At 39.4% G+C, this 17446-nt stretch overlaps 1 protein-coding gene across 1 annotated transcript in view; it reads right to left on the bottom strand.

Annotated features, from left to right (window-relative positions):
* DST (dystonin) overlaps positions 1-17446 on the bottom strand; it is a 576919-nt gene that overhangs the window by 80513 nt on the left and 478960 nt on the right. The window contains exons 58-63 of the mRNA XM_014588047.2: positions 13670-13836; positions 10831-10990; positions 10299-10625; positions 9400-9484; positions 8113-8354; positions 6980-7186 (exon numbers count right to left, since the gene is read on the bottom strand). Of these exons, the coding sequence (XP_014443533.1) occupies positions 6980-7186; positions 8113-8354; positions 9400-9484; positions 10299-10625; positions 10831-10990; positions 13670-13836 (1188 nt within the window). The remainder of the gene's footprint in view (positions 1-6979; positions 7187-8112; positions 8355-9399; positions 9485-10298; positions 10626-10830; positions 10991-13669; positions 13837-17446) is intronic.

The following is a 17446-nucleotide window of genomic DNA, read 5'->3' as shown; positions in this document are numbered from 1 at the left end:
GTAGGAGGGAGACACCGCCCCAAAAGAAAAAAAAAAAAAAAAAAAAAAAAAAAAAAACCCCCCCAAAAAAAAAAAAAAAAAAAAAAGAAATGAAAGGACGGCAGGACGGTGTTTGGTTATGTTGTTGGACTCCCACATGGCTGACTGTGGTTTGAGTCCCAACCTGGCAGCTTGTAACCGGGTGCGTGTACATGCGTGTCCAAAGTCCCTAGAAGACAATGGAGTGGCCATTCCCCCGGAGGGTGATTTCTTGCTGTCTGTCTCTCTAGCAAGTGCACATGCCCTATAGCAAAAATCTCTCTCTCTGAAAGAAAGAAAGAAGAGAGAGAGAGAGAGAGAGAGAGAGAGAGAGAGAGAAATGGAAGTCTTTTGTGTGGACTATTTGTTTCCAAGGCATACACAATGAAGTTTCAGGCAGAACTTAATTATGTGATTTGCTTAAAAAGTGCTATGGGCTACAGTGGCATAGACAAGCAGGGTACCACTCTGTAATGCTGAAGCCACATGGAAGACCACAGTTTGGATACTAGGTCCACTTGAAATACATGGAACATGCACCTGAGAGGGCATGACTAGAGGGCCAGGATGGGGACAGAGGGATTGCAATGTGACATCTCTGTTGAGGGTGCCTGTTTCTCTTTCTCTCCCTTTCTCCCTCTTGCTTTATCTCATGAAAGAAATAACAATAAACTTAAAAAAAAATGGGGAATATAACTGAGAAAAATAGTTCAGGCCTTTCTACCTGAGCGTAAATACTGAAAAATATGGGAATAAAATTTAAGGCATGAGGATTTTTTTTTTTCCTACTGATCTTTGAAAACATAGAGAAATACCAGCCCTCTTGTTTATGTCCATGCTATTGAAAGTATGCCAATAATTATATGACAGTCCTAATAGAGAAAGTCTGGCTGTTACTATTAATTTAATTTGAGTTCTCTTGCCTTAGAAAAATCCAGTTAGAGAAAAACCAGTATGATGATACTATCCTAAGTTGCCAAAATGGAAAGTAGAAACTCAAATACTATTTCTTTAACCAAGTAAAATATTTGCCCTGCTAAAAGAAAACAAGACTTCATGTAGAAACTTCTCTTCTTCCTTTTGAGAGTTTTTTTAAAATAAAATTAACAAATATTTATTGTTATGCAACAAATGGGGTAGCCAGAGTCTATATTAAGCAATTTATAGTAAAGCAAGGCATTTTTAAGTCCATGATTCATCTAAATGACTATTAACATGTCTATTTCTAGTGGATTCTAAAAAGAGCTTATTTTACCAGTGGGCAACAGAGAGAGTAGTATTACTAGGTCAAATTTTAATGAATTTGTTACAAGTAGCATAAAAAGACTTCAAATAAATTGTTGATAAACTTAGTATATATAACCACATTCTAGGAAGTTTATTTTAACTTTTTTTTTAGAATTATTTACTTCATTTAATTTATTTATAATTATAATTATTATTATTATTATTTTAATTTGACCAGAGAGAGAGAGAGAGTGAAAGTGAGAAAGCAAGCCACCATGTCTGAGACTCAAACCACTGTTGGTCGTGTGGAATTCCAGCAGCTTAACCATGTCACCTGCCAACCCCCATTCTAGGAATTTTTTAAAAAGGTTTAATTGTTTATTTCTTCCAAGGGGGGAGCAGGGAGAGAAAGAGAGAGATGCCTTGAATAGGCCCTCATGCCACAATTCACCCTAGCCTTAGCTAGACCAGATCATGGGCTCAGAGGGTATGCCAGTGTGTAGAGGGAGGCCTCGAGATTTAAACCAGGACCTTCCCATGTGGACCCATCCTCACAGAGCATCGTGTTACCTCTGCACCATCATCTAGCCCCCAGGAAATAGCTTACTAGGTAGCATCACTGGAGTCTAACCCATCATCTCAGCTTCTTAGCTACTGTAGCTCTTGTTACAGCTGAATTAGCATTTTAGAAATTCTCTACAGTATAAGAAATTTTAAGTGTTTTTTTTTTTTTTTTTTTTAAGTTTTGCTACAGGTACATGTACTCTCCAGAAAGAAGGAAAGTGAGAAAAATAGTCCCCAGGGAGAATGGTCACGCCACAATCCCTTCTCCTCCATTCTCTTCTCATGATATTTTTTGTGCACACATGCCTCCATTCTTTTCTTGGGATTGTTCTTGACACATGCGCACGTGCTCAGTGCATTTTTCAAGCTTCAGGTCCAATATTCGAACCAACCAGCTGGTCATGTGGGATCTACTAGCTGCCTTAACCTCCACACCATCTACCGGTCCTTAAGTGGCAATTTCTAAATATTCCTGAAAACCACTCTCTAAAACAGTTAACAGCCAGAATTCTACTGAAAACATTTTTCTAAGTGCTTAACATGGAGTATCTCCTTTAATCCTGACAACAGTACCATATGCACATTAACTATTAATTGCATTTACAGAAAAGACAACTAAGGCAGAAATAAACAAACTAACTTATCAAAAACTATCCAGCAAGAGTCAACCAGTGGCATAGTGGTGAAGCCACCTGGATCCTACATGGCCAATCATCCAGTTTGAGTCCTTGACCTGGGCTTAAAAAACATACCAGGTGCATGTGTGTGCTTGCCCCAAATTCCGAGGGAAGAATGGAGAAGTTGTAGAGTGGCCATCCATCCTGGAGTGGGGTGGGGGTGGGGGGGGCAGGGAGGTCTCTCTCTCTCTCTCTCTCCAGCGAGCACATGCACCTTATAGCAAATTTTTTTTGAGAGGTTTTTGCTATAGGGTGCGTGCGCTCACCAGACAGACAGAGAGAGACAGAGAGACAGAAAGCGAGAAATCACCCCCCAGGGGGGATGGCCACACCGCAATCCTTTCTCCGTTCTCCTCTTGGGATCTTGGGCACACACGCACACACACCCTGCATGAGTTTTAAGTCACCGGGTCCGGGACACGAACCACAGTCAACTACGTGGGAGTCCAGTGACATAGCCGTTATGCTAACTGCTGGTCCCTATAGCAAATTTTAAAAAGAAAAATTATGCAGCTAGTAAATTTTGGTCCTAAGATTCAAACCAGGGTGGTCTGAACCCAGAGACCACAATCCTACTTCCCACATACTTGTACATGCTTTAAGCATCATGAATTCAAAACATTTAGGTGATGTCACCAAAAATAGTTCAAGTGCCACAACAATCAATACAAAGCAGATTGTAAATTAACATTTAAACTTTTCTCTGATCTCTGACAAATTGCTTTTGTGCTTATTCAGAATGTTTCTCTTGAGTGGAAATTATTTGTTTAAGAAAGGCGGAGTGATAAGCACACCTTAACCTCAAGGACATCCTTTTTACTCCCCTCTCCTGACTAGGGGTTTTATCACTGTCTTTTGATTAGCATTTCCTTCCACTTTGTTTCTCATTATTTATAACAGCCCATATTTTCCCACCCCCAAACACCTGGAGAGTCTAAACAAATCTCACATCTCTAGGGGAGGTTTCCTTCTGGTTCTTTAAAAGAAATAAACAGGTGGTATTTTTCTCCAAGGCTGATTCCTAATGAACCAGTGAACTGTTTGTTTTCTTTGCACCCAAACCACTAACCTGTGGGCTTTATATCAGGGTCATTATGAGGAGAATATAATGACGTAAGTCAAACAATTTGGACTGCCAGAGTGTCCGAGATTCCCAAACCCAGAGAGACATTTGTCAGAGGCAAAGGACTATGGACTGCTCTGAAGTTTAAACCAACAACCACAGAGGCCTGAATTCACTTTGCAACGTGGTACATTTCTTAAGCATTCCCTATTTTCACAGGGCTCATTAGTTCAGTTTAAAATTACAGAAAGTAACTTAGCAAGATATGAAATTTTGTATAGGCATAAAATGCAAAATTTGCTAAGTTTCTAACTAAAAATTGGCATACATTAAATAATTAAAAAGCAAACAAAACAAAACAAGGCATGTATTGTGAGAGGGAGGCAGTTTAGCTCAACACCACTATACTAAGCTGCCTTGTTCACTCAGATTTTTTTTTCCTAAAAGTAATGACTGGGCCCATTTCTATTTTTTTAAAGAATATCCTCTTCAGAATGTCAATGCCAGCAAATCTGCAAAATCAGACTTGGAGGCTTGTTGAGTGGTAGCACTGAATGCATATAGTTCTCACTTATTTGCCCATAATCGAGTGTTCAATGATTTCCTAAATAAATACAAACATTGAAACTTATATGAGGCCCTTCCGTGACGTATTTTTCTATGCAAAAAAAACTTTCTCAACAACCCAGTATTTCCAAATTCAATGGAAAATATATATATATATATATTTGAGAGGCTTTTTGCTATGGGGCATGTGCACTCACTGCAGAGACAGAGAGACAAAAAGCAAGAAATCACCCCCCAGGGGGGATGGCCACACCACAATCCCTTCTCCTCCAATCTCCTTTCGGGATTTTGGGCATGCACACACATGCACCCGGCATGAGTTTCAAGCCTCTGGGTCCGGGACTTGAACCACAGTCAAATACATGGGAGTCCAGCAATGTAACCATTATGCCATCTGCTGGTCCCAATGGGAAATCTTTTAAAAATTATTGTGATACAGGATTAATATGGATATCTAATCAGTCAAATCAGTAGTTTTGTATTATTTTAAAGATTTTTTTTTCAACTTTTATTTATTTTAACTTGACAAGAGAAAGACAGAGTACACTTGCAAAGGAGAGTGAGAGAGAGAGAAAGAGAGACAGAAAAGCAAGCTGCTAGGTCCGGGACTTGAACCCTGGTCAGTTATGTGGGAGTCCAACACCCTTAACCACCACACCACCTGCCGGATCCCAAATCAGAAGTTTTTTAAAAGACGAAATGCATACAGGGTGGTTACAAACTTATGCTCCATCCTCTGCTTCCTTCAAACATTAATGTGTGTCATTATTCCCAAGCAGCTTTCATGCTGATGTTTGGAAGCTAGCTCTTACTGCACAGCACATGTCCTTTCTTTCTCTCAACACGAAGATGGGAAGATAAAAACCGAATTGTTTTTTGTTTATTTTTCGTAATTTTTTATTTATCTATTTCTTCCAGAGTGAGAGAGACAAGAGACAGCATCCCAACAGTGCCTTAACACCATGATCAACCTCTAACCTCAGCCAGCCTCAGTCATGAGCATGTACGTGCCTGGCAGTGTCAGGCTTTAAAACTGAGCCACCTTCTGACCCCTCGAATTGTTTATGTATTTTTTCTTTTGCGAATTTTCCTGTATTCTTTAAACATTAAAAATCTCAGTATTTTCTGAAAGAAATTATTTTGTCAGAAAAAAACAGTAATTGTTATTCTTCTAAAGGATATATATTTTGAATTCTAGAAGACTTACACTGTCCTCGTTAATTTTTTTTTAACTTTGGAAAACATTTGTAAAATCTTGACTAGACCTACGCTTCGGTTAGTGACCACCTAGGCCCAACCCTGGGTCTTGCCTTTACTTACTTTATCTATCTATCTATCTATCTATCTATCTATCTATCTATCTATCTATTTATTTATAGGTTTTTGCCTCAGGGAGCACTGCTTATTAGAGAGAGAGGGGAAAACGAGAAATCATCCTCCAGTGGGGGGTGGCCACACCGCAATCCTGTCTCTCAGTCTCCTCTCAGTATTCTGGGCATGCACACACATACAGTCTACGTGATCTTCAAGCCACTAGGTCCAGGACTCAAACCTCACTCAGACATGTGCAAGTCCAGAGACCCAACTATCATGCCACCTGCTGGCCCTCACCTTGCCCTTGTTACTGTCTCACTTTACCAAATCAACCAACCATAGTCAATTTCTCAAGAAAATCTTACTTCCAAGAACAGAGTATTTGTCTTGCTATTTAGAGAAGTTTTCAATGCCAGTTCCCAAATGCTCAAATAAGCTTCACTGAAAAACAATTTGGTATTTCAAAATATTTGAATAAACTTCACAAATAAAGGCACTTATTTTCCTATAATAATGAGGCATACAAAATCCTTCAGACTTTAAAAACAGAATCACATAAATACATTCCTCAGGCATGAATGCCCTCCCTCACAAAAATGTCTTAGGCAGGGCCTTTGCTATCATTGTGTTTCATCAGCTTTTATGATTCTAGAGGACAGCGCTGAAATGACAGTGGGGCGTTGTGCTTTGGAACTATATAAATTACACTTCTAGCAGCACTAGAAGATTATTCTGGATAGTCCTATGGGATCTGCTTGATCTGTGTTCCTGCTTTTAGCTAGTATTATTAAAAGCTTTGTCAGATACTTTCCCAAGGTCTGCCCTGAAGACCACGCAGTATCATACTAACCACACTCCCCCACAGAAAGTCTGTAACAAGAGTCTAATAACAGTGTGAATATTCAGACATTTCAATAAAAGTGAGTTAAAACATGTATTATAAACGTCCATTTCCAAGACCCCACTTACTGCCTAGTTTTCTGAGGGTGTTGTGGCTATGGGTTGGGTGTCTATAAAAATCTCAGAATGTGAACTCTGTATGAGTCACAGACAGGTCAGAAACTATCATTTTTTTTCCCCTTCGATCACATTACAAATAAAATTGTTTCTCTCTTAAAAAGAATACCTTCTCTTTGCCATAGCTGCATGCAAATGAACAGCTAGTACTGACTTACCATGATGATTCAAACTATTTACTCACAGAGAGATGAGACTTAAGTTGAGGCATAAAATTATTATTAGCAATATACACACATGTTGACAAAAAGCATTCTGTTTGGAAAGCGGGGCTGCTGTCCCCAGCATCTGACTTGGGCAGGATGAACTCTGGGACAATGAGGCAGATGGCTGTGAACAATGTACAGATTAGCCTTGCCCCCGCATTCAGATGTCCAAGCAGCCCAGTCAGATTCTTTTCAAATCCACCCTTTCAATTCTGAAGCACAACGAATGCATGAAAACACTATTAGCAGATATCTTTGTTCAGGTGAAAGTGCTGGGAACAGCTGGAGAAAATTTATTGCCTAGACAACAAACCACTTGTCCCTACCTGCTGTGATCTCAGAATGGCGGCATCGATCTCCTCCACCTTCTGAGTGATGGTGTCACTCACTAGATGGTAGCGCTCATTGTCCTCAGCTACCATTTTCTCAAGTCCTTCTCTCGCCCTCCAGGGCACCAGCTCTAGCAAAGCACTGCTCACTTCATTAAGGGAGTCCACTAAGGTCTTGTTGTTCTTAACTTCTTTTTTCAGTTCCTAAAAACATTCAAAGGTGTGGGTAACACTTAAAAGTGTGAACAGACTTTTACTTGAACTGTTTTTGGGGGTAAAGTCCTGTGCAGGCCAATAATGCCATGCTTTGGCCCCTTGGGTTTCAGTTGAGTTAAATAAACCTTTGATATTTAAAGCTATTTTGCAAAAAGGAAAGTGTTTCCTGAGTTGCTCACAGGACAATTCATTTGTCAACATGGCAAGATTTTATCTTTGAAATGTAATATAAATATTTAAAATTTGGGAAACAAAACCAAGCAAGTTAATATGTATTATTCTTTGCTTTCCTGGAAACTGTAAGTCATCAGGTAACAGAAAAGTAAAATAAAGAGAGAATTTTAAACCTGCCCACCAAGGCCTCCTTTGGCATATGACCTTGAAAATAAGGACAGACTGCGTTTAAGTCATTCCTGATGAATCATTCTATGCTCAATGAGCCTGACCTCACCGATTCTCTTTCACCCTTGTGTTATCACCCTTCAGGGATGATAGAACATACTGTTATCTCTGAAAAGAATGATTAAGATGGCAGTATACTACCTTACCGATCTAATTAAAAAACCCACTTCACACTACCCTATAGAAATAGTGTTATTCCAACCAAATTACATGTGTCACTGAAATAATGATCATTTTCTCTGTTTTTAAAAGTTTTCATCATGTTGTCTCTCACGTAATAAACTATACTTCCAACCATAAGACTCTTGAAACAAATTATAATACCCTGTTTTGCTGTCTGGGTTCCTAAAAGTTTGAAGAGTTGATCTGCTGCCAATTTCTGCTGGGTCCCTGCCCACCAAGGCCTCCTTCGGCATATTAGTAATGACACAAGACAAATACAATTTCATTCCTATGTGATAACACTCCCTAAAAGATAGAAAGCTGATCCAAAATGCAAAATCAGAGCATACTTTTTGTCTCACATGTGCTTGGCTGGCTGCTTCTCCTCTCAGAACCTGAGTTTCATATGAGAGTAATTCCAGCTCCACTTTGTCCAGCCAGGTACACAGCTCTTCATGTGTGCAGTGCAGCCGCCTTGCAAGCTGCAGCGCCTGTTCCAGGGTCTGGGCTACGTCGGTGCTCAGCTTAGTAATGTCTTTGTACCTCGCTTTAATGGCTTCCAATTTATCTTGAATTATTAAAACTTCATCACCTGAAATGTCAAAGCCGTGTTATTTCTTAAAGGGAAGAGGAGAAGGGAATCTTTGGGTATTACTGTACACTGATGAAATTTTCTGGGGAAAAAGACATTTGTCTAAAGATGATCTGACCCAAGCAAAGCCCTTGTCTATATTTTAATCTTTCCCAGTATTCCTGCCTATTCAAAACAGCTTTGATACAAATACAAATGCAAAATCTGGGAAAGGCTTTAGTTAGTGCCTTTAATTATGTGCAAAGTGGCCGTTTTGCCAATTTTCACAATGTAGGAGCTAGAAACGATCTGAATTCAGATACTGACTTCCTAGCTTAAAGGCTGGGTTACCTTAGGCAAAATTCTCTGTGTTCTTAGTTACTCATCATTACTCCTCTTCACTACTCCTTTGTTGTCGCCACCTCATTTTTAGACACAAAAAGAAACTGTCCTGGGCTTCAGGGTTCTACTTCAAGGCTATAGATACTGTATTGAATTTCTCTCTTAATAAACAGTACTATCACCCTCTACCCATATATTGCTGAACTGGATATAGGTACAGTGAAACGTTCTGATGGTCAAAGAAATTACTAAAGTAAGTTAGTTTCTCCAAGTTGTTCAAAAATTTCCTAACAAAGACATTAAACCAAATCTGTTTCCATAGTGATTTACACATAAGGAAATGAAGCTTTTGTATAGCCAGAATGTATGTGACTGTAATACAATTTATCTCAGGGGAAAAAAGGCCTATGGGTCTACAACCTATGTGTTCATCTACCTCCCGCAAGTGGAAAATGAATGTAACTCCATCGTGGGTTTCTCAGACTAGCTATGCCAAAGCGCTTTGTGTTATGAGTAATACACCAACTTTCATCAAGAACTCAAATGAGATCATGAGAAAAAAGTGAGATCATATTATAAAACCCCCCTTGATTGGTCTTCAAAGCATTCTCCAGAGTGAAGTCTTGGAATGGTCCAAGACTGCTTTTTCCACCCAAACCTGAAGTATATGGAATATAATGCAAAATGCTGAGTGCACGATTATTTTACTTGAAAGAAATCTCACCTGTGGTTTGTTTAAGTAGTTCTAAGCCATTTTGTAGTGCCTGATCTACATTTTGTTTCCTGAGTAGGATGTCTTCTTGCAGAACCTAAAAACACAGGTATCATTTTTATGTGTGTGTGCAGATTTAAATCAATATTAGCATTAATTAATCTCAGAGAACTTTAGATTTCACAGAGACATATTTAAAGAAACACCTCATATTTTCAAATACTCATAATTGTCCTCAGTTTTATACTTTGACTTTTCACCATCATGCCCCATAACCCATATTCATCTACCATAAATCAGAGCATTCTCCTTTTTGGAAAATATGAGAGATTTCAAAAAGTCTTTGGGTAAATGGGGTTAGAGTATGAGTTTATTTTTTTTATTTTTGGAGAGATTTTCACTATAGGGCACGTGCGCTCACCAGACAGAGAGAGACATAGAGACAGAAAGCGAGAAATCACCCCCCAGGGGGGATGGTCACGCCGCAATCCTTTCTCCTCCATTCTCCTCTCGGGATCTGGGGCACGCATGCACATGCACCCAGCGTGAGTTTTAAGCCACTGGGTCCAGGACTTTGGGGTTAGAGTATGAGTTTATTTTGATGCAAAAAAAAAAAAGTCTGAAATCCATGCATAGCATTTTTTTAAATATGAACTTTCCATGAACTTTTTGAAGACCCCCCCACCCCCCGTCCCATACTTAGGACCTTGTGAAAATGGCCTATAGATTGCTGGTTAATTATGGGTCTCTCAAAATGAATTTATTCAAAGTAATTTGAACATAAAAGCAGTCTGTTCTGAATAGTGACTTAGCTAAATCATAATGAATATAAAATAATACAGAAATAAAGAAGACAGAAAACAAATGGCAACTGAAATGAAAAATAAATAAATAAAATAAAATAAAAATACCCGAAGTTCAGACTGTTGCTTCCAAAGCCCCTCAGTGCTGTAATCCTGGACTGAGAGCTTGCTCAATTTGTCATGTACTTCATTCAGCCAGTTCATCAGTTCAACTTCATCTTCCCCAAAAATCTTAGCATTACATAAAGCCTGCTGGAGGAGCTCAGACCTGCTGTGACATTTCTCTTGAATCTCAATGTACCACACTTGAGAGAAGTCTAATTTATTCTGCACCATATCTTTATCCTCCCTGGAGCTTAAAACTTTTAAGGATTGGCCAATGCTAACAGCTTGGTGTAAATGTTTATTGTGATTGATGATGTCATCTTCTAAGGCCTGAATACAGTTTAAAAACAAAAAAAAAAAGAAAAAGAGAATGGACACATGAAAATGAAAACATAAACAGAACTAAAGGAATGGACATTTGAAATGGATTCAGTTTGCAATTACACAGAACAAACAAAAGTATCTAACTCAAATGTATGCTACAAAACCACAAAATAAAAACCCAGCCTTACAAATGTGTGATTCGTTATCTTACTTTGTGCTGTGTAATTTGTTCCTCAAGTTTAGCTGCTTGGGTTCCTATGGGTTCACAATTGGCCAGCCTCTTTTCTATAGTCGTCAGCCACTCATTCAGTGGTTCTAAGGTTTCATGGAATTGCTGTGCTACCACCGAGATACCTTCCAACTGACGGTTCCTAGACATGGGCCAAGAGAAAGGTCATTTAGGGATGAAGAATGTGTGAAATATTCAACAGAACTCTTTAGTCATGCTCCTGTATTCTATTCTCGACATTTTGTGTAGAGACTGTCTAAGGTTAAAATTTAAATCTCTGACATTTAAGAGGACATGTTGAAAGAGTTACCCTGGTAAATAAAATTAAAGTTGAACAACAGATCAGGCTGAAATCCCTGAATCTCATCAAAGTCTGAAATAATTGTGTTATAACACACCCAATAGGGACCAGCAGATGGCATAATGGTTATGTCACTGGACTCCCACGTAGTCAACTACAGGTCGAGTCTCGAACCCAGTGACTTAAAATTCATGCCAGGAGTATGTGCCCAAAATTCTGAGCGGAGAGTGGAGAAGGGATTGTGGCACAGCCACCACCCCCCGGGGGGGGGGTGATTTCTCCTTTTCTGTCTCTGTCTCTCAGGTAAGTAAATGCACCCTATAGCAAAAATCTCTTGTAAAAAACAATACTCCCAATAAAGTATAATTACATTACTATAATAATAGCAAAAATACTAAGTAACATTTATAAGACACATATTCTGTGCCAGGCCCCATTTTAGGTGCTTTGTATATTAATTTCCACTGGAACATCAGTTACTGACATTGTTTTTAAGCAAATGGTCAAAGCTAGTTTAAATTCTGAAGAACACACATAGGTTCTCTTCCCAATACTTATTTAGCACTTAGTAGAACAGTGATTTTCACTTTATAAAGTAGTGTGAGATATAATTTCCTAAAGCAGTAATTAACATTTTATGGATTCAAATATCATGAACAGAGGGGAACTACTCTTTGGAAATATTCTTTGAAATGCTTTTTTTTTAGAGAGATTTTTGCTATAATGCACATGTGCTTGCTGGAGAGACAGAGAGAGAGAGAGAAAAAAAGCGAGAAATCACCCCCCAGGGGGATGGCCATGCCACAGTCCCTTCTCCTCCATTCTCTGATGGGGACTATGGGCACACACGCACACACCTCTGATGTGAGTTTTAAGCCACTGGGTCCAGGACTTGAATGGCGGTCAGTCATACGGGAGTCCAGTGACATAACCATTATGCCATCTGCTGGCTCCGTTTTTTGAAATACTTTCAAAAAACACATTCCGTCATTAGTTACAAAGGAACCACATAAATCATTTCTGCATTCTCTTTAATTTCAGAATTATCATTATTTATTATTTTTTTCTAAATTCAAATATTCTCTCATCTAGAATCAGTGGAAATAACTATTTTGTGAATGGGTTTAACTTACTATGATTTAAATTGTGAGTTAATAATTCTGGGTATGAATTACAATTAATATCAGTATTTCTCCATTTATTACCAGCGTGAGGAAGATCTTAGGAAAAGAAGACTAATTATAATAATAAGGCAGAGATCCAGACATTTATTCATTTACTTTGGAAAAATTACTGAAAGTACCTTCCATGGCCCCAGAGCACAATGTCCTGGGGCATCACACAGAAGGGGTCATCTGCTGGCATATATCAAAGGACAACATGAGGCTTTTAACCCCTAAGGCCACCTCACTCTACGGTCCGAAACTTATAACTAATTCTACTCTATGATTCAAGATTAGACAAATCCTTCTCTTTCCTATGCTGGCTTTGAAGAAGTTAGGAGTTCATAGAACATATTCCTTCAGTTCAGTGGTTTATCTACTTTCATCCCAATCAGCCTAGGGAGATACTCTTCATTGTGGCAACTACTTAATAGTGGTCAACGTGGTGTCAATGCAAAGAATGAAGAAATATTGGCTGAGATGTTGTAGTAAGCCAACACCCAGTAGAGTCATGCCCTAGGCTTCCTGGCCTTCATGTTAGACCACTCTTCCACCTGCCTGTTTCCTCCCTAACTCTAACTCCTCCCTTAAAAAACATTGTTCAGATATTACTTTATCATCCTCAGACTAGGTCCTTCTGATTCTGTGCTCCAACAGCTCTCTAGATGTTATCTTTGAAATACCACCTTGGTCATCATTTTTCAAAGGCCATATATTCTACGAGACTATTCTATCTGAGGGCAGAGATGCTCTGTTCAGCTCCTCCCATAACCCAAGGCCTAGCTCTGTGCCAGATCCATGGTAGGCAGGCAATAACTATTATATAAACAAATTAATGAATCACCTCTGAGGGAAATACTTTTTTTAGACAAAGAGCTGGGATACAGCTGGTGACTATAAGATATCACCATTAGAGGAGTGAGGAGAGGCATCACGGTCCTTGCTAACTAGGTTCACGTAGACGTCAGTAAAGAGAAAATAACAAGTTGAAGAAAAGTATTAGCAAAATACAAAATATCATTATTGCTACTCTTTCAAAAGAATTGGAAGTATTTTTTCAGAAACCTTTTTAAAAAATTTATTTACATATTTATTACTTCCATGGCAGAGAGAGAAACAGAAAGAGAGACAATCATCCTCTACCAGGTCTTCATGCTAAAATCCACTCCAGTCAGCCAGCCCAGATCACAGGCATGATCGCACGTACACACAAACACACACACACACACACACACACACACACACACACACACACAGGGAAGCATTAGGATGCAAAACCAGGACTGCTCCATGTGGGTCCAGTTGCATTACCATTGTGTCACCATCTGGCCTCAAGAATTTGAAGAATTTAAATTACCTTGTTTCAGCTTTATTAAGCAATGCCTCCCATCTACTATCCAAGAGGTTCAGCTGTTTCAAAATCTTCACTTTATCTGCAAGTTCTGCTGTTGCAGCAATTTTTTCTCCTTCTCTTTTAATTACCTCCACAGTAGATTTACGGTCATCCAATAGTCTTTGAAGAAGCTTGAGACAAAACATTAAATATATTTTTAAAAAGGCAACGGATTACTCTACAAACATAAAGTAAAATGTATTCTAGGTACTTTTGATAATGTGACAGAAAGATAAATATTTTATGGATGTAATATGAAAGGCTCTGAGAAATTTTAAAAATGAATCTTTTTTTTAATAATCCATTAAATCCATTACTATTGGGTCAGACATTGTGGTTGGGGCTATTCATAATAGACTAAAACTAATATTGAAAAGACCACCAAATTCATTATTAATTTTTGTTAATACTTTTAAAATTTGCCAGAGGGTGTATGCACTTCCCAGAGAGAGACAATGAGAAAGAGAGAAATTACCCCCCAAAGGTGTGTGGCCATGCTGCAATTTCTCTTCCTCCACCTCTGTTCTATCAGGACTTTGGGCATGCATGCACATGCACCTGGCTTCTTTTTGCAGCAGTCAAGTCCAGGATTTGATGCACACAGTAGGCCACGTGGGATCCAGCTCCCCAAACACCAGATCACAGAGCCAACCCATTAATTTTTTAATATAAAATAACAGAGTAGGCTCTCTGCACTCAACCTCCATCCTCTGTGCTCCTCAGCCATGCTGTAGGCTGAGGCCTCTGGACTTTCACCACCAGAGTATCACATACCATGTGCTATTAGGTGTTGGAAATAGAAAGCAGGATGAAACAAAGCTCTTATTGCCATGATCTAATAGTCTAAGGGAGAAAAGCAGAAAAGTGAACCAATGACCACTTTATGGGATAGTATATCCAACAATGGCCTCCAATCCAGCCCATAAGATGGTGTGTGCACTTGCCAGAAAGTGAGTGAAGCAGATCAGCAAGACCACAGCCATTTTGAAATTAAGAAAAGACCTCTACCAAGAACAATCTGATCAAGTGCTGAGTCATCGGGAAATCTGTTTGAGGAATGGTCAGATGAGAAAGCAGGAGGGGTATTTGAAGAAATCAGGCTAAGTATTTTTTTGGAGAGGTTTTAGCTGGTTTTAGCTATAGGGCGCATGCGCTCGCCAGAAAGACAGAGAGAGAAAGAGACACAGAAAAGTGAGAAATCGCCTCCTGGTGGGGGAGGGGGACACACCACAATCTCTTCTCCTCCATTCTCCTCTCTGGATCCTGGGCATGCATGCACACGTACCCGGTGTGAGTTTAAGCCACCGGGTCCGGGACTCGAACCGCAGTCAACTACATGGGAGTCCAGAGATACAGCTATTATGTTTACTGCTGGTCCCCAAAATCAGGATAATTACTTGGGAGAAGCAAATGACTGATTGACTGTAGTCAGGAATGATTTGCGCGTGCTTGTGTCTTATACCTATACATACAAGAACATGCTAAGATTTTAAAGACAATTTTATGGTCTTTGATTATATCCCTTAACCAATTACAGAATAAACTCCCTTCTCCTTATAAGTAAATAAATAAATAAACAAACAAAGTAAGTAGATATGGTCCATAGGATAACTGCACTGAATCATGGAAACAATGTGAAATCTTCCTTATTTTAATGAAATAAGAATGTACAAAACATTAAACAATCATTTGCCTTGTCAACAAAAAAGAGGTTACTGAAAATCATTACTGTTTTCCAAAGTCCTTCCCATGTTAATCCATGATAGACAAGGAAGTTAAGACTCATGCCAAGTTCACAAGTCAGCAAGACTAAAACTGGAGCCTCCTGGCTCCTTTTACAAGGAGGGACTAGCTCCTTTACAAGAATGAAAACTAAAAAAAGAGCTTTTAAGTACTTCTAAAACGGAAAGAGGGTGGGGCATGTCCCATAACTGACTAAATAAGACCAATATTTTACGATTTAAGAGCAAAAGCAATATTCAATTTAATTCTAATCAAACATTTCAAGATACCTGCAATGGAGTTTGATATAAGGAGCCAGAACTCAGGATTCCCTTGCTCTAATCTAATCAAGAAAATATTCAACAGTTAATGAACTACTGCTACGCAGAGACACCGTGTTAACAGCACAGGAAAGAGAAGTATAAGATGATGAAGAAGACAGCCAGCTCTGTGGCCCGATAGTTAAGGCAGCCAGATGCCACAGGCTCAACCACACAATTTGAGTCCTGGCGCTACTAGCTTAAGAAACATGCTGGGCATGTGTGCATGTGTGCCCCAAATTGTGACAATATGGAGAAGCAGGAGGGACTGCAGTGTGACCATTCCCCATGGGAGGTGCCTTCTCCTCTTCCTCTGCCTCTCTCTATAATGAGCACATACTCACTCCACTCCCTCTAGCACACACACACACACACACACACACACACACACACACAAAGAAGGGGATGAAATAAACTCCCTTGACACAGGTTAGGTTAAGTCATTATGTAATCAGGGAGGAAAGGAGCTGGACTCCCACATGACCTGATTCCTAGACTTTAAACTAGACTTTAAACTCAATGAGAAATCTTCATCTTTTCTATTCAGTGATGTATCCCCTGCATCTGGAACAATGACTGGCCCATTTGTTGAATGACTAACAAAATCATATCTAGAGCAGTGTGAACCAGTTAACTAGGATATCCTGTTAACGTCACATGGTAAACTTTTACCCTCATTATTAGGATTTAATACAGGGGACAAATCAAAAGCATTACTGACTTACCTTTTGCTCTTGTATCTGGGCCTTGACCACTTTGAACTCGGCTGATGGGGGTTTCTGGTTGGCTACAAGCTCCTCGGTGTCCACCATCCAGCTGAGTAAGGACTCCAGGGCATCCTGGAACCTCCCACAGTGCAGCAGAGCCTCCTGCAGCTGGGCTGCCCGCTGAGCCACCTGCAAAGTCCCAACGGTTTCAACTTATTTACTTGCTGCATAAAATAATGAAATCTGCCTACCGGTCACCACTTCTCATGCTTATTTTCCCATTTGGTCACAAATCTTGTTCTCCTTTTCACTTAAAATTTACCCAAAGCATTGAGAATGGGCTAGACAGGAGTGCAAAACAGTCAGCCTTTAGCAAGTAAGCCATGAAGATAAGCACAAAGTTAAGGTTATTATCCCAAAGAGTCAATACTGAAGACTGATCTTTGCATTGGTCATTTTTATCATCATCCCTGACACTCATTTTTTATTTCCTACTGATGAGTCTTAGGGATAATGATTGGGGGGGAAAAAAGACTAAAGTTTAAAAAAAATTAAAAAAAAAAAAGAAGCAAAATTATTCTAGGTCCAGCCTGGTAGTGCAGTCAACAGCAAGCTGAGGGGTAGTGTTGGCTCTCCAGATCAGCTTGAACATATGCCAGGGCTGAGCACACATGTCCAATATCCTCGTGAGCTGGAGGGCCCAGGAACGAGGTTCACAATGGGACGAGACTCTGCTGAGACGGCTTCTTCCCCTACCACCACCTCCCCGTCTCTTTCATGCACACATGTGTGAATAAAATACATGAACTTTTGGGAAAAGTAACTATTATAGCAGAGAGAATCAGAATTATATTTTGCTAGGCATAATAACAATAAAATATCTGCTTAAATTCTGCTAGCTCCAAGCTCTCGAGTCTTCTCTTGACAAACCAGGGCCTTCGTCTTCTAGTAAATGGAGTCTCTGTTCCTTTACAGAAATATCCTATTGCCCT

The sequence above is a fragment of the Tupaia chinensis genome, unplaced genomic scaffold (assembly GCF_000334495.1).
Source record: "Tupaia chinensis unplaced genomic scaffold, TupChi_1.0 Scaffold000256_1, whole genome shotgun sequence".
In the NCBI taxonomy this organism is placed as follows: Eukaryota; Metazoa; Chordata; class Mammalia; order Scandentia; family Tupaiidae; genus Tupaia; species Tupaia belangeri.
Note: the sequence above shows the minus strand (reverse complement) of the source record. Positions and strands in the feature narration are given on the sequence as shown.